Source organism: Girardinichthys multiradiatus, chromosome 12, assembly GCF_021462225.1.
Source record: "Girardinichthys multiradiatus isolate DD_20200921_A chromosome 12, DD_fGirMul_XY1, whole genome shotgun sequence".
NCBI lineage: Eukaryota > Metazoa > Chordata > Actinopteri > Cyprinodontiformes > Goodeidae > Girardinichthys > Girardinichthys multiradiatus.
Genome location: NC_061805.1, coordinates 17,805,165 through 17,827,954, shown reverse-complemented (window position 1 = coordinate 17,827,954; position 22,790 = coordinate 17,805,165). Strand labels below are relative to the sequence as shown.

The window sequence follows — 22,790 nt, the reverse complement described above, 5'->3', positions numbered from 1 at the left end:
TAAAAGATTAACTCCATGAATGTGACATTTCTTATGTATTTGCAGATGCAAGGGTGTCATTTGCAGGGGGGCTTGGAGGGTTTTAAAGTGGTTATTTGCGCACATGCTGCACCGCGACTGCGCAACTATTAAGCCTATTAATTGCTGAACTGATGTGGAACAGAAAAACTGCAGAATAAATACAAAGAAAACAGGAAAGATCAGTAAATCACGTTAAAAAAAAACAAAAAACATTTGAATAAAATTCTAAAACAGGAACGCCAACTTTGTCTGACTTCTTTTACAAAGTAAATGATTCAATAAATAAACAACTAGACACAGAGCTTAACTCCCCCAATGCTAGAGCCAAAGTTCCGCCCTTGTGCAGATGCATGTAGGGGAAACTGACATGTGAAACCATGCAGGTAGGAACCTGGTAAATCTGGACTCTGGTTATGTAACTTCAACAGGAGTTTGTTTTGAAAATCGGATGTGACGTTCGACACGTGTTAGCTTTAGCTTCATCAAAGGTCGTAGATCTTCGCTGGCTTTTTATCAGCAAGGAAAGCTGTCGGCTGTTCAGCTAGTCGTAAGTTTAGTTTTTCTGTTCCGTCACATTTGTCCAGAAGATACATTAGAAGATGCGTCTAATTGTGAACGTGGTTCTGTTCGAGGCGTTCAAATAAACGTACCGTAGACATCCGAATATGGGCGCAGAGCAATTTAAGGTGAGTTGGAAAAAAAAAAGAAAAACTGTTTTTCTGTAAGTGCTTTTGAGAGGGATAACAAATGTCAAGGACGGAAAATAGCGTGGAAAGATGTAAGTTGACACGTTATGCTTTACTTTCTGGAAGTCGGTGTGTTTAAGATATTTTTTTTTAAGCTATTTTTTAAATTATCTTTCGGCTCTTTTTGAAGCAGCCAAACGGCTGCTTTTAAATGTCCCATTTAAAACAAGTGGGACATCAGTAATTTTCAAACTTTAAATTTAACATTAACTTATTTAATTGTCAGGGCGCAGTGCTCCACATCATTTTACCTACCTAATAATCTGTTCATTTTTTACATTTTTATTGTTTTCAGCATCAAAAGAGAAAGCAAGATCATGGGTCAACCTAAAACCGGACAAATTCAGCCAAGTCCAATTAATCGTTTTGTTGTACTTCTTAATGCCTTGAAGATGAATGGACAAAAAAACCCAAACATTCAGTACAGCCAGAACATTTCATAATTTATTTGTTAGTGATAAGATACCTAACCGCAAAGCTTCAGGGTCAAGTGGTGGGATGGGGATGTTCTGGATCAGTACTCCAGGAACCCCTTACCGAACACACCAGGCTCCTGAACTTAATGGTATGGAATCGGACTTTATTTTTCAGGTCCAATAATCAAATCTTATATTTTCATACTGAAATCCATCATTCTACGTCTTCCCTTCCACACTCAGGACTCTGCTCAACACCAACAAACATATTTTCTGATAAGGGTCCATCTCAGGGGTAGGTAACCCAATGACAAGCTGAACAGCACCAAGCAGAGTTACCATTTCTGCCCGCTAGAACCTTTCCAGTTTCTGTGGTGTAATCAGACATGACATTCAGCATTTAACCGTAGAACAGCTTAGTTTACAAAACATACGCGTAACGATTAGAGATTTGAGAGACGTCCACTTGGTCAAAAAGCTTGATCCTGAGTCTTTTATCTTGTCCAGCTATTTAAATCATCCATGTTTTAGAGTCTTATCTTTTTTTACAGGTTTCAGGTAGAGGGAACATAAAGACAGACCTATATTATTATAAAATGAGGAGATGATAGAAATTACTGCCTGCCAATAAAACAAGTTCTCGATATAGTAGAATTACCTTTTTTTTTTAATATAATAATAATTGCTTGATTGATGAACTGAACTGCAGAGTTACTGTGCCCTGGTAACATAACAAAAAGCAGAAAAAAGATCTTAAACCAAGAAGTACTAACTGTGTTTGTTCTTACTACTGCTGTACATCTGTACACATTGCAGACTCAGTTTCATGAGTCCTACCCACTTGGGTGATTATTACATAACAGCCTCCGAGCAGCAGCCGGGAGAGCAGCCTGCTGAGTAATTGGAGATGAAGTCCAGGAGAGTTGGACCTCCTGACGGGGGGTACGGATGGGTGGTGGTCGCATCAGCCTTTTTTGTTATGGGCCTTACCGGAGCTGTCCTCAAAAACTTTAGCCACTTTTTCCTGGAGATCCAGAGTCACTTTGGAGTCATGACCAGCACTACCTCCTGGGTTTCTTCCACAACTATTGCCATGTTTCACATAGGAGGTAAGTGTGTGCTTATCTGCTACAGTGTCATTTCTTTAAATCCAGTGTGTGTTTCATTTTTTTCTTTCCTTTTGCTAACTTTTGTTAACTAGCTCCTGCAGCCAGTGCTCTGACGTTACAGTTTTCTCAGAGAGCGGTCATCATAGTTGGAGGTCTTCTGTGTACTTTGGGCATGTTACTGGCATCTCTGGACCTCAGTCTGCCTTGGCTCTACCTCACTATGGGTGTCCTAGAAGGTTGGTGAACATAAGAATAAATGAAGATGTTCTGACAGTATTTTATTGCTCAGTGAACTTTTCCAGATAAATGACTTCATTAGTAGCTTTATGTTTTCATCGTATTAAAAGCCTCTTTCCATACCTTCATTGGTTTATAACATAAAGAGGAAGACTAAAGGTGTTTGATCATTGTTGCTTTCACTAGACTGACTGGCTCATCACTCCCTGCCTTGTTGTAATCTGTGTGTGTTTGGATTTTTATGATGTTGGTCTGACTTATGAAATTAAAATATTGCACATAGGCAGCAGACAAAGAAACAATATCCAAGGTAGTAGCACAAATAAAGAGCTACATTTACTGACCAGACCACCTTGTTTTTTCATTAAAAGTAAATGGAAGAATGTAAGCTTAAAATGGACCTCATAAGCAAAATGAAACAGATGGGAGTATTTTGATACTGAAAAAGCAAAAGGCAAACACTTTAGTGTTTTTTTCCCCTCTATTAGTGAAGTTTGAAGTCAGGGTGGGTACGTTTCCCATACCGAGCTCGCCACATTTTATGGCAACCTTGGTAAAGATGATTAAAAATCCCATACAATAAAAAAAAAAAAATCTTTTTAAAACATCCAACCTTAAATTTGAAAACATTGATTCGGTGGACAAAATAAATCCCGTGTTTAGAAATAGTTGTGTTTTAATGAAATCACTAAATAAAATAAAGTCATAACCTTGTTTGGCAATAGTACAGCACTTGGTCTATTCCTATAGCATTTCACAAGGTTGGAGCTTATAGATAGAGCGATGTTTGACCAGAGCCTCTTCTCTTTAGCTCACCTCACAGTTTTTCTCTTGAATTTATGTCTGGGGACGGAGATGGTTCCTTTTGTGTCTTGTAAACAATTTCTGCGCTGATTTGGCCAAATGTTTTCTATCATTATTGTTCTAAAAGATCCTATTGCTGAGCTATTTTCAGTTTTCTAGCAAAGGCAACCAGAGTTTGATTTAAGATGTCCTGGTGTTTCAAAGCATCCACAGTGTCATGCACCCTAACAACAATTACAGGACCTTTTGAAAGAGAATCAGGCCCACACCATCATGGGTCTCCCACCATACTCACTGTAACAGTGGACATGAGGTGTTGTTCCACATATCCATCCTTTCATTCGCTCCAAACCCACCGTGTATCTTAGTTCCACCTTAGTCTTGTCTGACCAAAGCGCACAGTTTCAGGTCAAGTCGTTCTAAAGATTTGATCACCCCAAGATATTCTCTGACGGTGAGCTATGGATTTTTTTTTTTTTTACAATCCCCTTCACGATCCCACTCACTGTGTCGGGTGGGAAGATAAACTGCGGTCCTGGTCCAGCCTTGCAGTCAGTATTTAAAAAAAATAAGCTTCTGCCTGAGTCATAAATGTTCAGTATGCCATTAAGCTACTGCAATACAAGATTGATCTATTTTAGTACTTTTTACCCATCTTTGCCAAGGGGTCCAATGAATACGACCAGCACTCTAATTGGATTTCATAAGCATGTTTATTTTATGGTTTTTTGTTAGGTTTTACAACATTAAGACTATGACGTCTTATTTTACCTACGACAAGCTTTTATGTTTCCTGAAGTGAATCATGTTTCTTGTTTCTGAGGAACAGTTAAGATGACGTTCTATTTCTTTTTATTATTTAAGCTGTAAGACTGTAAGAAAAAAACACTCCCTTCTGCTCGATTACTACATTCAACTGAATCATGTTAGTAAAAATGTTAAATAGGTGTTTGAAAAAAAATGTGTAATTTTAGCAGAAATAAAATAATATGCATGTAAGACTTTCGTTGATGTAAGTTGGAATCCCTTAAAACTTTAGATTGTTTTATTTTGTTAATAATGTTCTGGTTTATAACTGAGAAATACTGAACCATTTAGCCAAGACAGATCTGCTCAAATACTTAGAAATGGCCCAAAGCATCTACGTGTTTTTGACTCTGGGAAAGCGGGAACAACTTTTAATTCCCTGATTATCTTCAGACTGTCTGATGTACAAATAGTGGCTTACCAAAGTGTACACACCCCTGATAAATGCCAGGTTATTGTAATGTAAAAAGTGAATGTTAAACCATTTTGAACTCTGTTCTACAAATGACGCGGTATTTATCCTGCACATTTTAACTGAAAAAACGATCTGTTAAAAGTAAGAGATAAAAAAGATGTATGACACGTCTGGACTTGACAGTATTTGGCCACTTTACTTTACAAAACATTTTCCAAATCAGCTGTGGAGGACATGTCTTGTTTGCAGCCCTCGTCACAGATGTTCTGTGGAATTTTGTTCTGTCCTTCGGCATTCCTTTAAAAAGCTTTAACATTCCTCCTATGAAGACCTGAACTCACCAGATACAGAAAACTATTTGGTACTGTTCAGAACTTCATATAAATTGACAAAAACTTAAGTCCGTCTATATAAAAGTAACCCCAGAACATGATACTGCCACCACCTCCATTGGTGGTTTTTTGATGATGTTCAGTGCAGTTCTTGTACCAAACAAAACTATTGAAATCATGTCTAAACGTTCAAGTTTCATCAGACCATAACACACAAGGTTTTCACGTACTCCTGAGTCCAGACAAACAGAGAATACAGGACTGTTGTCGCATGTAAAACGCAAGTCCTTGTTGGAAAGTCTTGCAGCTTCTTTGGTGTTGCTGTCAGCCTCTTTCTAGCCTTCCTGGCCAGTTTCAGTCTCATTATTTTATCAACTTTAGAGAAATGACCAGTCCCTGTTTTTCCATATTTTGTCCAAGTGTTGGTAATTTTTTTATAGCATTCTCCTGACCTATACTTTTGTAAAATGAGATCTTTTTTAACCTTGGTGCAAACTATGGCTTTAGCTAAAGTATGTAAATGAGCAAAGGTCTGGATAGACAAACTGGGACCGCTAAGTTTTATTTCTTGTTAATTAGATTCACTGTAATTGGTGTCAGGTGTGAACTGAAGAAGACTGAATTGTCAACAGGATTATCGTTTCGTTAGTGTTTCAACAGAGTATTTTCTCCAGCTTGTTGCCGTTTTTTATTCTTCATATTTTTCTAGCTGAAAGCCTTGTTTTTCACATGAATTGCACAGGGGTAAGTGTAATAAATGCGCAAAAAGCTTTTGAAATAATTTGTTACCGTCGGTTTTTTGTCAACAAATGTGGCATTTTACCAGTGGCGTGTCCACTTTTGAGAGCCAGTGTGTGTCCAGATTCTTTCGTTTAAACAGTTTTCGTTTCTGCTTCCAGGTACAGGTATATCCTTCTCATGGATTCCTGCCATCAGCATGGTGAATCACTACTTTTCAAGGTGGCGCCCCATTGCCTATGCCATTGCCAGCTCGGGGGAGTGTGTCTTTGCCATTGTTTTCAGCCCTCTGTTCAAGTGGCTCATTGAGATGTACAGCTGGCAGGGCGCTTTGCTCATCATTGGAGGCCTTCAGTTTAACCTGTGTGTGTGCGGTGCGCTCATGAGACCTCTGGAAGCAAATTGGGGCGCTTCACCAAAAACTAGCAAAGAGGACGCCGAAGAAAATGCTGCTGCACTCCCATCGAAGAAGAAAGCAGTCTTCCAGTGCTGCCTGCTGAAAAAACCTGAACTTCTTCTCTACATTCTGTTTGCAATCTTTGCAGCTGCAGGGTTTTTCACCCCAACTCTGTATTTGGTGCCCTTTGCCAACAGCTTAGGGATAGATAAGTACTGGCCAGCCTTTATCCTCTCTGTTATGGCTGTAGCAGACCTGGCAGGCAGGTTGTTTTGTGGGTGGCTCGCTAATATGAGGTTTTTAAGGAACCTGCAGCTGCTCCCCACCGTAACCACTCTGCTGGGGGTTGTGCTGCTTCTACTACCCATCGGTCACAACTACTGGTCCATCCTGGTGTTTGCATCACTCTATGGCTTCCTGTTTGGCTGCATGGTGGCCATTCACGTCACCTCCATCGTTGACATTGTGAGCTTGGAGGGCTTTGACAGCGGACTGGGGCTCTTTATGCTATTCAGGAGCATTGGAGGCTTTATTGGTCCACCTGCTGGAGGTAAGGAGTTTGTGTGAACTTTTTATAAAGTTTTTTATTCACTTTACCTACAGCTGTAATTATCAGTAAGTCAGCAATTGCCACGGCATCATGTTTTGTAACCTTGATACTATCACCCGGGCGTACCCGTAGTCTTCATAAAATAATATATTTTATTCTATAATTGTTTGCCTGCCATTAAATCTTAACCATACGTGGAATCCAGCAGTACAATGTAAGTATTCCTACTCCGTAAACTTTCAAATTGTTTCGTGTTTATTTTTATAGACCAATACAAAGTGAAGCATAATTGTGAAGTGGAACAAAAATCTGAAAAGTGTGGTGTGCAGTTGTGTTCAGCCCCATTTGAATAGGGCTAAACAAAGTCTGTGTAACCAGCTGTCAGAAAGAGAATTAATAAATAGATTCCACTTGTGTGTAAAATAATCAGTTTAGATCCATGTTTTCAACACTATGTGTAGAGGAAAACAAACATGCCATCCCCATTGTTAAACATGGTGGTGGCAGCATCATACTGTGGGGATGCTTTACTTTAGTAAATACAGGGAAGCTGATCAGAGTTGATGGGCTCCTTGAAGAAGACTATTGGAGGGAACACAATATTTAAGACCAGGTGAGGTTCACCTTCTAGCAGGACAAAACCACCAGGTTATAATGTGTTAGATTGGCCTACTCAAAGCCTAGACCTAAATCCAACTGAGAATTTGCGGCAAGACTTGAAGATCGATGTTGGTGGCTCTAATGTGAAAAAACAAATGCATTGTGTGATCTACATAACTCCAGACACTAAATAGCTGACCCAATGTGTAGTTAATGAATTTGAAAATGCAACACCTTGTAATTAAATTTAAAGGAGAACTTGTAAGGATAGTTTAGCTTTATTTGCCTGACTGTAGCTCAAAGAGACGGAGGTTCTCTGCAGGAAAGGCTGGGTAAAAGCAGAGGACAAAATAATGATGAGTTGAACTGCTAGTTAGCTTTGACTGCACTTCACTCTGCATACAGTCTTGGAAGGAAAGGGGAGGTACAAAGGATTGTGGAGATATTCACCTGGTTTGGGATTTTTTTTTTTCCCCTGCTTTTTGGGGTTTTTGGTCAGTCAGTCAGTCATTTTCTACCGCTTCTTCCATAGTGGGTCGCGGGGGAGCTGGTGCTGGTGGTCTCCAGCAGTCTATGGGCGAGAGGCGGGGTACACCCTGGACAGGGGTATTTTTTGGTATTAAACTGAAATTATATAAAGAGCTCTTTAATATATATCATTAACTTATTGTTCACATTATGTCAGGGCTCTGTCTCAATTATATTTTAAATGATTCCAGAGGGAAAACAAATTAAACTTGAATTTAAATTGTTTCCATGAAATGTTTTAGAGAAGTGATGATTCTCCTATTTTAAATGCTTAACGTTTCTCCTAGAAAATGTCATTTAAAGAGATTGGAATATAAAATATACGGCTTTGAAAAGCATCTAAGGAGACAGCACTTCACATTGAAACAGATATATCCCTGCATTTAGTCAAATTCCCGTACTTCACTACAATTTACAGAGGAATAAATGAAGGGGAGAAAAAGTTAAAATTAAATTCAGTCACTGACCTGAATCTCAATAGTGTCGATACCATTCTTGAAAGATAGATCTGTTTATGTGTTCATTTCTGGTCTCATGGTTTCTGCTGCTGTCAGACATAAAACTCATTTGAACCTGAGAGGATTACGAGCTGAAACTGGCCTTGCATCAAAGAGACCTCAGATGATCTTAGGTTTTAATCACCTGCAGGTTTTCTCATCTTGGAGCGACTCAACCTTCATTCTTTGTATCTCCTCAGACTGATGCATCACACGAGGATCGGATGTGTGGCAATACATTTTTATTAGAGAAATCTTGATCAGTTTTTGATCATTTTGATTTGGAGAAAACGGTTGCCAAATAAGGGAGAAATAAGACATTTTTCATTACTATACCATTTCAGCTGTAGTTAGAAAGAACTATCCTGAATAGATGAAAGTTCGATTTGTTGAATTCTTCCATATTTGGTTTTGTAGAGATTTGAGTTTATATTTGTAGACTGATATTGATTTTTATGAGTCCAAGTAAACTGCGTTAATAAGTGCCCACTGCTTTCTCCAACACGAATATTACATTTATGAGGGTTTGTTTGGTTATTTGTGTGGGGAGAGGGGGCTATGAATGGTTGAAGACCTCTGTTCAACTGATGCTCCTGATGATGTTATCGGAACAGGATTTTCTTTGTCATGTACACTGAGGGTTTTGACTCTAGAGCTCACATCTACATGAGTAGGTAATCCCCTTATTAATGTCTGTGATGCAGACCTATGCTAATCTGTCAGCAATCTTACAAGCTGTGGCTTGTAAAATGTTTATTTACCTTAAATCTTTTTACATTTTGTCAAGTTATTACCCTAAAATTTATTGCACTTCATTGGGATTTTGTGTAATTGACCAACGCAGCGTAGCACATTTAGAGAAGTTTAAAAAAGGTCAAATCCAAATATCTTTCCATCCAGTCTGACTGAACTTGGGCTTTTCTACAAAGAAAAATGGGCAAAGATTTTATGTTCAAAGCGGGTAGAGACTCACCCTAAATACAACTGACTCAGTGGGCCTAAACATATACAAGCCACACTTTTCAGACGTTTAGTTCTAAGTAATTAAATTAAATATTTCTTCCACTTTACAATTATGTGCCACTTTATGTTGGTCTATCATATAAAACCCCCTGAAGCTTGTGGTTGTAACGTGACAAAATGTGAATAAGTACAAGGGTTATGAATGTTCTGGCAAGGTACTGTATATATTTTGCTCCAGTTAAAGGGAGTTAAATTAAAAGGGATTTTGAAGCACTTGCTTTGTATGTGATGTCTCGTTTTCACTTCGTTTTCTGTGCAGGCTGGTTGGTGGACCAGACAAATGACTATAGCGCTGCCTTCTACCTCTCAGGCTTCTGCCTCATTACGTCTGCAGTGTTTGTCGTCCTGGTCGACTTCCTGGTTCAGAGGAGGAAGTCTGCGGAGTTATCAGGCCATCAGACGATCAACCAGCGGGGCGACGGGGAAACGGGAAAAGTCAAAGGACACACGGTTACACAAGAATTTTAACTTGAGCTCAGGGTGTGAAGACTGTGTGCTTGCTGCTGGATGATCTGGCTTGGATTGAGTTAGAGAAGTCTTGAATGTCACAGAATTGTCTACAGACCTACAAAAATACAAAGATTTATAACCTCACATGATGTTTCCTTTACCTGAAAGCGGACGAAACTATTGAATGAAAAACAGGGCAAAAGGTAGTCGGTAGTATTTACAGTATCTGTGAGTGGTAAAGCATTTCTATCGTTTTGTGTGATCTGCCACAACCTTTCATCGTTTTTTTTTTTTTTTGCTTAAAGATGTTGATAGGTTTTATTTGGTCGTTCCAAAGCCTTTCGTTTTTCACAATCTAGAAAAAGTGTAGCGGTGACACCCAAACCATGGTACTGCTACCCCCATGTTTTATACACAAGATTTTTAATCTGGAATCCACTGTTTTAATTTCCCCAAACAAGTCTTTTATTTAAAGCCTAGAAGGGTAGTTCTGGCCTAAACATTCACCAAAGTTATTAAAATTTCAGATTTTTCTGTGTGATCTTCAATAAACTGTAGAATGAGCATCACGGTCATTTTGTGAGCAGCAGCCTTCCAGTCCTGCTATCCATATCATTGCTTTTTGGTATTCTTGCAAAGATTCACTCATAGTTTTTCAAATGATTGTGTTACTTGGCTTTATTTGAAATAAGGGCATACTTTAAACTCCAAGAGGAACCTACATCCCCCTGTTTTCTTAATACTATAACTTGTGCAGTTATTTGTGTGTCTCCACCAGAAAGGACCAAATGTGTTGTCCAGACAGGCTTTACTTTTATTATACCCAGAACAGACTACCTCCGGGACCAGTGTTCCCATTAACGGTCCGTACAGATGGAAACTGGAACCATAACAGTTTATTCAACTTTTTCAATGGCACATGTTTTTCTGTTCTGTATCTAAAAATAAACCCAGGATTAGCCTGCTGTCAAGTTAAAAGCTGGTCAGACTTCAGGGTCCAGGTTCTTTTTGTCCTGAAGCATCGAAGCTTTACTACAAATAAACAGATCATATCTACTGAGCACAAATGCTAAATGGCTTCAGCTGTAGAACTGTTGCATAAGTTCTCGTCATCTGTAAGACTAATCAACACTGGGGTTCTAGTGGGAAAAAGCAAAGATTATGTGGTAGTTATTAAGAGGAATGAGCTGACAGTAATGGCTAAGTCTTAAGACTAATGTTTGACAATTTTCTCTGTTTTGCTGCCAACAAATCCCATCAGAGAACCCAAACCAAAAAGGCAGTTATCAGGAAGTCACGTTTTAAATACATTGGTTCCCGATGACTGTAAAGCTTAAAAAAGGATACTTGTAGTGGAATTTCAGCTAATAGAAACTAGTTTTGCACATTGGGTTTGTTCTAGATGGTTTATTTTAAACTTTAAACACACCAGGATATGTTCAGCAGGCAGCAGCTATGGACAGGGTCTGAAATGAATTCAGATATCATTTGCAAACCTTTAAAAATGTTCTCATCTCATTCAGAACAAAAGTGACTTTCTTATGCATTTATTCCTCTGAAAAGAAGCAATCTTGTACTTCCAGATTTTGTTTTGTGATGACCTGCTAAGGATTAGAAATCCTCAGGATTGTCCGTTACATGTCCTGAATAGTCTGTGAATACATCTTTATATACAATGTTTTTAGTTAACTAAAAACATATTCATTGCTTCTGTCATCTTCTGCAAGAGGTATAACCAAAGTTTCTCCAGATCAAAAATTGTAGTTAATACTTTTTAAAAATAACTTGATGGACCTTCTGCAGGTCCATTCAAACAAGATACCTCTTTATTTTTTATGAGATTTACTTGATACTCTTGCTCAGTCAAATCAAATTTATTTTGCAATAGAAACCCAAAGATGGGGTTCATTTTATGTTACAGGAAACTTGAAAACTCGATAACCTTGTATATTTTTATATTTCACTCATTCAAAGCCACTTTACTGAGTTCGTTCGAACAGCTTCTAATTACCTCCACACCGTTTTAATGCCTACATGTAACAACAAAATGTAGTGATTATGTTTTATTGTCTCCATATATTGAATATTTAAACCAATTGTAGCAATGTATCAAATAAAAATAAAATAGCTGCAGTGATTTTTAAATGCCTGACTTGTTCATCCTCCACACCCTGCTGTCCCGAAGCTGAGAGCCCTTCCCAAACAGTCTGCTGAGCCTCCTCGGGGGGGGGCTGCCAAGCACAGCATGAAACCAACACCAGGACGTAGACGTGCTCCGTGTGGTATGTGTTCTACAAACTGTTCGGAGTGAAGTTACGCAATAAGCTCATCGTGGTCACATGGTGTAAGTGCTTGGGCTGAAACTAAAATAATAGTTATAACAAAAAGGAAAATTGATCATCAGATCATTGTTTCCATGTGAGATCTAAGGTTAAATTAGTTTCAGCTCTGAAACTACATTTCTTCCATATTTTCTCACCTCCTTGATAGAGCTCTTGTCATTTTATTTTATATTATTTTTGGAGGATGGGAGCAAGCAGAAGAATCTGGTCTCACACTTCAAACAAAAGTAATGATTCATCCTTACGTTTTCTAAACAATCATCCTAAAATTGGCTTTTTGTGGGTTTTAAAATGGAATAAATAAAAAAAACTGACCTCACCGTTTTCTAAAATATATGTGATTCAATAAAATTGCCTTGGCTATAATTTGTGAAGATCTTAAATCGCGAGGGTTTAAAAATCTCAGATTAACTCGCAAGCCAGAACAGAAGGAATCTGCAAGGTTGTGAAAATCCATTTTTAAATGGTACTGTAACTTAGCTGACATCAGGACTATTTGCTATTGATTAACAGACTAATCTGTTTCACATCACTTTTATGTAAGTTGTCTTTCTGGAGCAAAAACATATTTCCACTATAGTAGCAATACTTTTAACAACATTTGGATGTTTGCTGTTCTTTGCTATTAGGAGTTTTACTGTGGATTTGTGAATACCGTGAAGGACCGGAAAACAAACTTAAAGTAGATAAGATTCAGACTTTTTTTTTTTTTAAATAGAAGGCATCAAAGATTAATCTTTTCTTTCAAAACAATTTCTTTAAAAAAAAAAAACTCTTAAAATGTGGGGAGAATGTAGGACTATATGACATCACCCCGTGGCAGGGTTAGCTTATTTTTTTACTTATTTTAAAACACGTAAACACTTTACCATAAACATGTTTAATACAGACATTTTCTTTCCAACATAAAAAAAACTATTTAGATTAGAAAATGATTCTTTAAGCTTCTACTACGTTGACATTGTCACAACATACTTAAAAACAGCTTACAAAGACAGATGCATATTAACAAAAGCCTACAAAAACTAAATCTCCAAGCGTTCTTAGGAATCTGGAAGCAAAAGGAAGGTAAAATTTCCATTTTATAGAAAAACAAACAGGCACAGGGGGCATTTCTATAGATGTGGGAGTTTAAAACACATCAAATGTTTGTCATGAGGCAGGGTATTTGCTGGGGATGAACTTAGTTATTCAGAAAGTGTAAAGAAAAAAGCTGCACCCTTTGGTCCTTTTAAACGGTTCAAGTCAGAATGAGCCTGACCCTACCCTGGTGCAGTCCTACAGCACCCTGCCCCAATGTCTACCTTTCAGACTATAACAGCTCTGGCTTCTGATTCATTTTAGGTGACCAATCACGTTTGGGGTAACAGAGTGTACACTGAACTGGTTCATGTTTGGTTAGAAGGAATTAACCACAATCGATGAGCTGCTAAATCTCAACACCTCTTTAAAATGGGTTTACATCCAGTCTTTCATCCTTCGCCATGCAGGTCTCACATTAACACAGAGTCCATAGGTGTTGGAAGTCTGGGCTTTTAGTATTGTCCCCTATAGCTGGACATTGAGACAGTGCTGTTGAGTGTGTCTACGAGGAGGCCCTCTTCTCTTCGTATGGGGACTCGTAGACCTCCATGGGTGGGCAGGTGCACACAAGGTTCTGGTCGCCATATATGTCATCAATCCTTGAAATGGTTGGCCAGAATTTGGTCTCGGGTCTTATGAAGGGCTGTTGAAAGACAAAGACACATCTAAATCCGACTCCATGAAAAAGGCTCAAGGTTTATTCTACATTTTCTTTTGTTAGGGTCAAATTATTTCACAATCAAAGATATCGTTAGACCCTCACTAACATTTGTTTGAATATCTCTTTGTAAGTCGGACCTTGACCATATGCTTTTTGTGGTGAATGATCACTTTTTAACAGCCTTCTGAAATTGGACATTTGCCCTTGTTTTGTGGGGTCAGAAATGTTTAAAAGCTGGGTCTGTGACACAAAACCTTTCAATTTAAATTAATTTGAACATTGTTCACACATTTTTAAGCAGGGCTTAGGAGAATCCAGATGTTAACCCGCTTTATCCGTTCCAGAACCAGTTCTAGATGTGTTTGGTATCATTGTCCTCTGAACACCCAGTCGTGTTCAGCTCAAATCAACAGCTAGTTCGCTAAAACTGAAGTTGAAGGATTTGGAGGCACCTCCTCCATTATTCCATCTACTTTGTGCAGTGCATCAGTACTACTGCATAAGAAACAGCCCCACAGCTCAATCTCATCTGACCATAAAACTGTTCTCCAGAAGGTATTTGGCTTGTCCACATGGGAAGCATGTCTGCTTTAAAAGCTGCAGTAGGAAGTTCTGAGAACACTGTAGACATGACCTGAAAATTTGAACAAGCACACCTTACAAGCCCTCCCCGTTGCTCTGTGCTGTGCTACAGCTCTCCCTCCATAGCTCCTCCCCCTCAGCGGAGCCTATCGTGAACTCGCAGCTTGCTTTTCATCATTGGCCTCCTTCTATTTACCAGTCTGTGTTTTCTGAGCAGGTGCCACTTGAGAATTTGGCAGTTTTCCTGTAATGTTGTTGTTTCTGCGCCATTAGCACACCTGCAGCACACCTGTAATCTTTAGCATAAATGACGGTACGTGTTTGCGAGGGAGGGGTGTGAGCAGCACGTACACGAGCATGATGGACACTGATAAGACATTCCTCCTGGCTCTAACTGGTTGTTTCTGACTGGGAGCGGTGTATTTCTACAAATAGCAGTGGGACCACTGGGAGGAGCCAGAGTAGTTAACTTTTATTTGGTTTATGTGATGTCAGCCTATCACTTTGCAAATGTAACAGCTTAAACTGTCCTGGGAAGGGTTTTCACCAGGTTTAAGTGTTTTTCTGAAAATTTCTTCTAAAGTGCATTTGTGAGTAAAACACCAGTGTTGGACGAGAAGGCCTGGGTCACAGTCTGCACACCAATTCATCCAAGGGTGTTCCGATGGGTAGAGTTCAGGACTCTGATGTTATTCCACCCAAAACCCACTGATCCATGTCTTCATGTACCTTGTTCTGTGCACGGGTGTGCAGTCATGTTGGAACAGGGAGAGGCCATCCTCAAACTGTTGCCACAAAGCTGGGAGCATGAAATTGTCCAAAATGTCTTGAAATGCTGAAACATTTAGAGTTTCTTTTGCTGGAGGAAATGGGCTGAGCCCAACTCCTGACCAAAAACAAACCAAAATGCAAGGCTTGGATGCAGCTGCTCAACCATGAATACCAATTCAATAAAGCCCTCTATGTACTATTCTTGATCTACTCTGAAGGCTACACAAAGTTTGGAGATGTGTAGCTGTTGACTCTGCTGACCTCTGCACCTCAGCATCAACTGACCAGGCTCTGATTTACGTGGCCTACCACTTTTTCGCCAAGTTGCTGCACTTTCACTTTGTCATAATACCACCAAAGGTTAACTGTGGGATATTTGGTAGCAAGGAATTATTGCATAGGTGGCATCTTATACCATGCCATCCATTCTTTCACAGATGTTTGTAGAAGCAGACTGTATGACAAATTACTGGACTGTATACCCACTGGAAGACCTAAATTCATCAAATATTTGGCATTTTAGTGTATTTTTCACAGCTGAATTGGCTTCCATTATTACTTAATCTGTGTATTTACATTTGAGGAAGTCGATATTTTAAAATACTTACAGGACATCCACTATCAAAAGTAAACAGTTCAATGAACAATGATTGTTCAACTTGACAAGGACAAATTTACTAGATCACAGTATATTGATAAAACCACGGTGGGTCGAAGCTAATCTGCTGAGTATAACTAAGAGTCTTCATAAAAATCTGTCAACATGTTTACAATAACTAGAATAATTCTGAATCACTATTTACAAACATGCCTTATACCTTATGGAGTCAAGCAGTTCAGAAGTCCAATATGTTATTTAAGACAAGTAATTGGAGAGCCTAAATTTTACTTGAATGTCTCTGAACAAATGTGGACCAGCAGTGCCTCAATAAATGATTTTAATCCATGCATGTTCGCCTGCAACAAACTACAAATAGGTAGGAGTGTCCTGAGAGTCAACAACTCCTCTGTTTATTGATTTGTTGGTTGCAGGCTCTTTCAAAATGGACATTATAGCTACACATAAGATTAGCACAGATGTTAACAAAATAAAAACTGATTAAATGTAACAGGAGCAATCCAGCTTTACTAAATATTAAAAATTAAAGTTAAGCCTAGAAACTGAAAATGCTCTCCTATGTAGTTTGTAATAAAAAATTTGACATTTCCTATGTTTCAACACCAAGTGGAGCCAAAGTAAATGAGGTTTGTTGAAATAAGCTTCAAGTTCTTAGCAAAGAAAAGATAAAGCAGCTGAGTTTATGTGGCTTTGGGTTAGGGTAATAGTGACTAAGATCTAAGGACTGGTTGTCAGTTCAATACCCAGCTGCTGCTATACGACAGGCAGGGATCACTGCATGTCAAAAGGTCCATGACATGAGGACACTCACCAGTGGGAAAGCGGCATACTCCCTGGAGTAGGGTCTGTCCCAGTTTGATGAGGAGATGCATGCCAGAGAGTGAGGTGCCATCTGCACCGAGAACAGCATGCAAACAGACATTGATTGAGCTTAATAGGATACATGTACAAGCTCTGCATTTCTGCCACTATAATGCAGTTTTTCTTCCTTACTTAAATCAAGCTAGAGTACCTTGAGTGGGTTTATACGAGAGTCCATCCTCCCCTCTTCGATGTCTGCAATCTCCTGTCGGATAGCAAGCAGGGCATCACAGAACCGGTCTATCTCAGCCTTGTCCTCAGACTCGGTGGGTTCGATCATGAGTGTACCAGCTACTGGCCATGACATGGTCGGTGCATGAAAACCTGCAAAAAAAAATAATTTGAGGCATATTCTTTTCTATATGCACTTTTTTTCTTGCAGATGAACAAAAATGTGCACAATTCACACCATAGTCCTGCAGTCTCTTGGCCAAATCGACAGCCTCTATATTTGCGGTCTTCTTGAATGGCCTCACATCCAGGATAAACTCGTGAGCAACAAAACCTGCCCAGAGCAAAGCAAGTTTATTACTAAGAACTGGCATGTCTTAAGGTTGCTTTTTTGTGGACATGCTTTACCTTTTCTGCCTTTAAAGAGGATTTTATAGTGACCTTCCACCCTCTTAGCCATGTAGTTGGCGTTGAGGATGGCCACTTCTGTAGCGTGAGTCAGTCCCTTTGACCCCATCATCTAAGCAGAACATGACAACCAGAAAGTTAAACTTTTGCACCCTAAATTGACATCCAAACAGAATTTGGCCTTAAATATTAGTACGATCCAACAGAAAAAATTAAATATTGACCAAACCTTTTAAGCACAACTTTTGGAATGGGCCATAAAGTTGCTTCAAGGGCAATTTTATATTAAATGTTTTCTACAGTTTGAGTTTTACTCATTTAACCATAAACTCATAATTTTAGATACACTTAATGTCTGAGACCTTTAAATCTATTATAAAATTGATACTTCCAAAAAAAAAAAAAAAAATTAAAACTTGATGATATGATATAATTGTCTTGTACCCTTTGGCGGATGATCAGAGTACTGCAGGAGAAAAGTACCAGTTTTATTAAAAGTCCAAAATGTTTCTTTATTTTTTTTTTTAAAGGTCTGAAAGTAAAACAACTGAAACATTTTAGAGTTTAGTCTTCAATACGGTCATGTGGTAAATAACTATAGTATCATTAAATGCTAATAAAACTGGTGAAATTGTGTAACATTTCTATTTCTTCAAGGATTCATGTATACTTTATTTAGTGTATTTTCATTTTATTTATTTACATTTTTTTATTTGTACTTTAAATACCAAAGTTAGAACTGCAGTACATATAAAACTTCATTTAGACTTAAAATATACCGGAAGAGAATTTGTATTCTGATTGTACTGTAAATTGTCAATCTATAATCTATTAATGTAATAATTAGGGGTGTAATGGTAGACATAAGTCAAGGTTTGGTACATATTTTAAAGTCATGTTTTCTGTACGCTTCATTCATAAAAAATAAATATATGATTTTTTTTTTTTATTCAGTCAGCAGTAAAAAAAAAAAAAAAAGATTCTCTTCAATTTCTGAAATTAAATTTGATTTTATAATATTCTAAAACTTAAAACAAGCGGAAAGTCCAGATAAATATGTGTAAAGTAACTGATATTTCATCAAAAGAATCTAATTAACAGCTTTAGTTTTAAAGTACTGTGTTTTCTGTCTTGCAGCTTTTAGATCTCTGCTTCATCCAACCTCAATCAAATAATTAAAGTGATTAGGAGGACTTGATTCCATGCTGAGGAGGTAATCCAGCAATTAGATTCAGGTGTTTTGGACAAGGGACACATCTTAAAGTTGCATGATAGCACTGGAGGACAGGTTTGAGACCATGCTTTAAAGGGCTTCATTAATGTTTGGGCTGTTCAGAATCTGAGCACCGCTGACAACCCGTGCCGACCTTGATGTAAGCCCACGAGATTGGCAGGATGGCGCTGGAGCCCCACGGAGCGGCACTGATTGTGCCCAGCGAACTGCTGGTGTTGACCGACTGCATGGCGACCACCGGGTGGCTGGGGAGGAAGGGGCCGAGGTGTGCCTTCCTGATGGTGAAGACATGCAATTAGGTTCAGCATTTAAAATAAGTGAAATCACAATAAAACAGACACGCTTTTGCCTGAATGTAAATTCTATAGCGTTGTGCCCATGCAGAGAAATCCCCACCTTACTGACATTCACCCCATGTGCTTTAACACTAATAAAAAAGTTCAGCTGTGACTCACACTCCGATGGGTCCCATGCCGGGTCCTCCTCCGCCATGAGGGATGCAGAAGGTTTTGTGCAGGTTCAGGTGAGACACGTCAGAGCCGTAATCTCCAGGGCGACACAAACCCACCTGAAGCCCAGAGTGAGGAGAAACTCTTTGGAAAAAAATCTTGTCTTAAACACCAAATTAACTGCTTTGTACTAATTTATGATATAACAGTGCCCCCCCTCCTTCTTTGGAAGTTCTGGTAAAGATGATTAAAAAGTATTGCAATACAACCATCTTTAATTGCAGTAGCAATATCCATCGGTTCTCCAACGGACGGAACTTTAATAACTTCTTCCTCCCTGTGCATAGTGATAAAGTAAACCTTGTCTGTCATAGATTCACTTTAAAACTTTTTAATTATTGTTATTGACAAAATTTGGGCAATTTCACAACAGTACAGTCTTGCAGCCATTCCCAGACAAATTTGTTTCACTTGAATGATACGTTTTCTAGTGACTCCCATTTTAAAGAGTGATTTAGAGAATTGGTCACATCATCTTTATGTCCCAGGGAAATGGGACGACAGAAGTAATAAAAAATAGATAAACCTTTCTTATTTAAACGAGTAAAATACATTACTCTTTTAGCACATGAACCCAGTTTGATGGTAGGTCAGAAATATAAAAAGCTAGTGCTAAAACCAGTATGGTCAAAACGAAAAAACTGTTGAAATCTAACTGGATTTGATTTAGCTCCACACTCTCCAACAATTATATTCTTAATTTTTTATCTTTGTCTCCTTAACACAGACCCAACTCTTCATACACAGCAATTTAATAGCAACAGCACCAGTCAATACCCAAATTAACCATTTTGAGCCCCCCCCAAATATTATCTATTATTCATTTACAGCATAACTCACTCCCATCAACCTTAATCCTAAAAGCGTTCAATTCCCTGCAGCCATAAACAGTAACATTTTTCTCATCACACCAGAAAATCAATCTACTCACCTGAGCATTCATGTTGGCACCATCCAGATACACTTGTCCTCCGTTTTCATGGATGAGGTCACAAACGTCTCGGATATTCTCCTCAAACACTCCAAATGTGGATGGGTATGTGATCATCATGGCTGCCAGGCTCGCCTTGTGTTTGTCCACCTAGGAGACACCAAACAACCAGTGACACGGGTAAATATTAAGATATTTTTATGAAAATCTATATAAATCTTTATCACCAAACCAGCTGATATAATGATCTGTAGACTCAGTCTGTGCAATCAATCTTGAGGTGCTCAGAGTGCCTTCCTAAAGCATTCAACTTGCATCAAAAGGTGGTTCTATTATTTACTCAGGGGGACTGAAAATGTAAGCATTTATATAAAAATTAAAAACCCATGTTTTTACCTTCCACTTCACAGTTCACAATACTTTGTGTTTGTCTATCACATAAAATCCAACTGAAATACATAGTGGTTTGTCAATGTAATGTGACAAAACATGAAAGAGTACAAGGTGTAAGAATATGTTGGCAGGTAAATCCCTGTTCAATGCTGTTAAACACTTTTCAGAGCTCTCATTATCCATCTGTGATCATTTCTCACCAGAGTCTTGAGGTGTGCCAGGTCAATGTTGCCGTCTTTGTCGACCTCCACCACCTGAACCTTCATGCCCGCCATCTGAGCGCTCGCTGGGTTGGTGCCATGAGCGGACTTTGGGATGAGACAGATCTGGACCGACAGGGAGACCAGAAGTGTCAAAGTGAAGACAAGCAGATGAAAAATGTAAGATAACTGTGGGTTGGTTAATCTACTTATTTTAATAATAATCGAAAATCTTTCTATGTGGGCTGTGCCAGAAAATCTGAACAAAAACTTCACACATGACCACAGGATTTTAATAAATGGCAAAAATATCCAAAACATATTTGATTTTTGTTACAACGACCGCAGGGCTTCAGAGGGTAAACTCTGTAGCTTGTTTTCCACTGCACAGCACTGACTAATGAGTAACCTGCCTGTTGACAGCTAATTGATTTGATCCCTTATTAGGAGGACACTTCTGGCATTTTGCAACTTGGTCACAAAGAACAGCGGGGCACTAAGACCTGTGGGTCAGCCAAAGTTAACAGACACCTGTATGGGGGAGTCTTAAAACATCCAAATATGGAATCTTGAAGGTGGATGGCCTGTGGTTGGATCACATTGCCTTGAGCTCTTTGTTTGCACTGTTGTCAGATTGGACCTTGACTGCTAGCAGGGATCAGTCCACTATCTAAGATGTATTTATGAGGAAGCTATTGAAAACAAAGGCGAGAAGAAGAAAATTAAAAAGAAATCCTCGAATCAGCAATTCTTTAACCTGTGTTTTATCAAAGTCCTGTCCCGAATGCAGCCAATCAACATGTTGGGATACTGAAGGCAATCTTACCTAAAACACGTTAATCTGTGATATCAACGTGACCTGCTGTAGAAGGCAAAAGTAAATCTAATGTTCAGGAACAACTTTCCGCAAAAATATCTCCTAGTCAGCAGAGATCAGTGAATCTGAGAAATTAAAGGTGACTGGAAATCTTTTCTAATCAGATATGTTATCATTAAACGTGATTTACATTTTACATTCATATTTTTTGTTTATATGTGTGCAGCAGCTAAGTAATTATTTTCAGTTAACTTGTACAAACGGTCCTTTTAATTATTTTTTTTCTGAAGGGGTGAAATACAGCAATGATGAATTTAAACTCACCATCACCGTGATAAGACAACAACTCCAATTTCACCTTTGGGCATTCAATCTTAACAGGAATGATTGTCTTATCTGCGCATACAGACGTCTATCCTGGCTCTGCTGCACTTTTATATGCAGCTGTCTTAAGAGTCGCTGTCAGTTTTCTGAATGTTTAAACGTTAGCAGTGACTGAATAGTTTCTTACTATATCTGGGATTTAATATTTATTCAGGCTAATTTGTGTTAATTGAATGAAAGCATTAAGCAGTATTAAATCCTGTTATTCTCCAGATATTCACACTTAGTTTTGTCTGGTTAGATAGATCTTTCTTTCCATAGGCACACTTACACTTCTGGAAAGCTCTCCCTTTGAGTTAAGGTAGGCTTTTATGGCAGCCAGGCCAGCGTACTCCCCCTGAGCGCCACTGGAAAAGAGGGCAAACAGTTCGGTCATGCATCTCACACATACTTGAGCCCAGCAAAGTACAAAGAGCAGTTTATTGTACCAAAAGAGCAAAAGACAGGACGAAAAGCCAGCTTCATGATAAACTCTCTTGGCCAACACTGCTGATAACAGTAAAAGGTGGGTGTGCACTTTATCAGGGGAAACCTGGGAATCCATGAAGTGCCTGATGTTTGATTAAAGAATAGTGGCTGAAACCAGCTATAAATGTGTGATTCAGACTTAAAACTGGTAATATGCAACTAAAGATTAGTAATAAACTAATTATAAACTCAGCTCTAAATCAAACAACATTTTTTTAATTGCCTACCATATCTGCAAACTAGATACTGAGAGCTTTGCCTGAGACTATGCATGTAATGCCAGTAAAGTAAATTATTTATGATGAGACACAAAATATGAGTACATCTAAATCCTTTCCTGGCCTATAAATTATGTAAAACCACATTTATGATAAGAGCAGATCTTAAATCTGCCAAAAACAACTAGGAAGTTAGGAACAATGCTTATATCACGTTAGTGCAAAAAGTAATAAAAACTGTGTCTAGTTGGCCATTTATTTGTGGCAACAATGCTTTACAGCAATAGATCTTTTACTGTTTGTCTCACTTTAAATGATGCTACACTAGTACAGAAAATGTTTGTGGGCTAAGCAGTGGACTAGAGGATGTAGGTTGTGCCTTAAAAACAGCTTATGCTAATATTGACTGACGTTTACAGTTTATTGGATTAGCTTGAAGTTTGAAGAAACGAGACATATTGACAGTTT

The 22,790-nt window shown here is 38.5% G+C and overlaps 2 protein-coding genes across 6 annotated transcripts in view; one reads left to right on the top strand and one right to left on the bottom strand.

Moving 5' to 3' along the window:
- The first annotated feature begins 291 nt into the window (after positions 1 to 291).
- zgc:114041 (uncharacterized protein LOC574425 homolog) lies at positions 292 to 11,807 on the top strand. 5 transcript variants are annotated; one of them, XM_047381086.1, is made up of 6 exons: positions 428 to 568; positions 654 to 707; positions 2,047 to 2,292; positions 2,385 to 2,528; positions 5,787 to 6,572; positions 9,480 to 11,807. In XM_047381086.1, the coding sequence occupies exons 3-6, from the start codon at positions 2,091 to 2,093 to the stop codon at positions 9,686 to 9,688; spliced, it is 1,341 nt and encodes a 446-aa protein (XP_047237042.1). In that variant the 5' UTR covers positions 428 to 568; positions 654 to 707; positions 2,047 to 2,090; the 3' UTR covers positions 9,689 to 11,807. The 5 variants fall into 5 exon arrangements, with proteins under 5 accessions (XP_047237044.1, XP_047237043.1, XP_047237042.1 ...); XM_047381085.1 differs by having other exon boundaries at positions 429 to 568; positions 2,000 to 2,292; XM_047381088.1 differs by lacking the exons at positions 428 to 568; positions 654 to 707 and adding an exon at positions 292 to 404.
- Positions 11,808 to 12,832: 1,025 nt separating this feature from the next.
- Positions 12,833 to 22,790, bottom strand: part of gldc (glycine dehydrogenase (decarboxylating)) — a 28,507-nt gene continuing 18,549 nt past the window's right edge. The window contains exons 17-26 of the mRNA XM_047381083.1: positions 21,908 to 21,983; positions 20,436 to 20,561; positions 19,843 to 19,992; positions 18,858 to 18,970; positions 18,536 to 18,677; positions 17,169 to 17,280; positions 16,999 to 17,094; positions 16,741 to 16,913; positions 16,540 to 16,620; positions 12,833 to 13,738 (exon numbers count right to left, since the gene is read on the bottom strand). Coding sequence (XP_047237039.1) covers positions 13,598 to 13,738; positions 16,540 to 16,620; positions 16,741 to 16,913; positions 16,999 to 17,094; positions 17,169 to 17,280; positions 18,536 to 18,677; positions 18,858 to 18,970; positions 19,843 to 19,992; positions 20,436 to 20,561; positions 21,908 to 21,983 — 1,210 coding nt within the window. The 3' untranslated portion in view covers positions 12,833 to 13,597. The remainder of the gene's footprint in view (positions 13,739 to 16,539; positions 16,621 to 16,740; positions 16,914 to 16,998; positions 17,095 to 17,168; positions 17,281 to 18,535; positions 18,678 to 18,857; positions 18,971 to 19,842; positions 19,993 to 20,435; positions 20,562 to 21,907; positions 21,984 to 22,790) is intronic.

Coding starts and splice junctions, on each gene's coding strand:
- zgc:114041 (XM_047381088.1), top strand. CDS start 2,091: ATGAAGTCCAGGAGAGTTGGACCTCCTGACGGGGGGTACGGATGGGTG. Junction 2,293..2,384: donor TGCCATGTTTCACATAGGAG/GTAAGTGTGTGC, acceptor TTTGTTAACTAG/CTCCTGCAGCCAGTGCTCTG. Junction 6,573..9,479: donor TATTGGTCCACCTGCTGGAG/GTAAGGAGTTTG, acceptor TTTTCTGTGCAG/GCTGGTTGGTGGACCAGACA.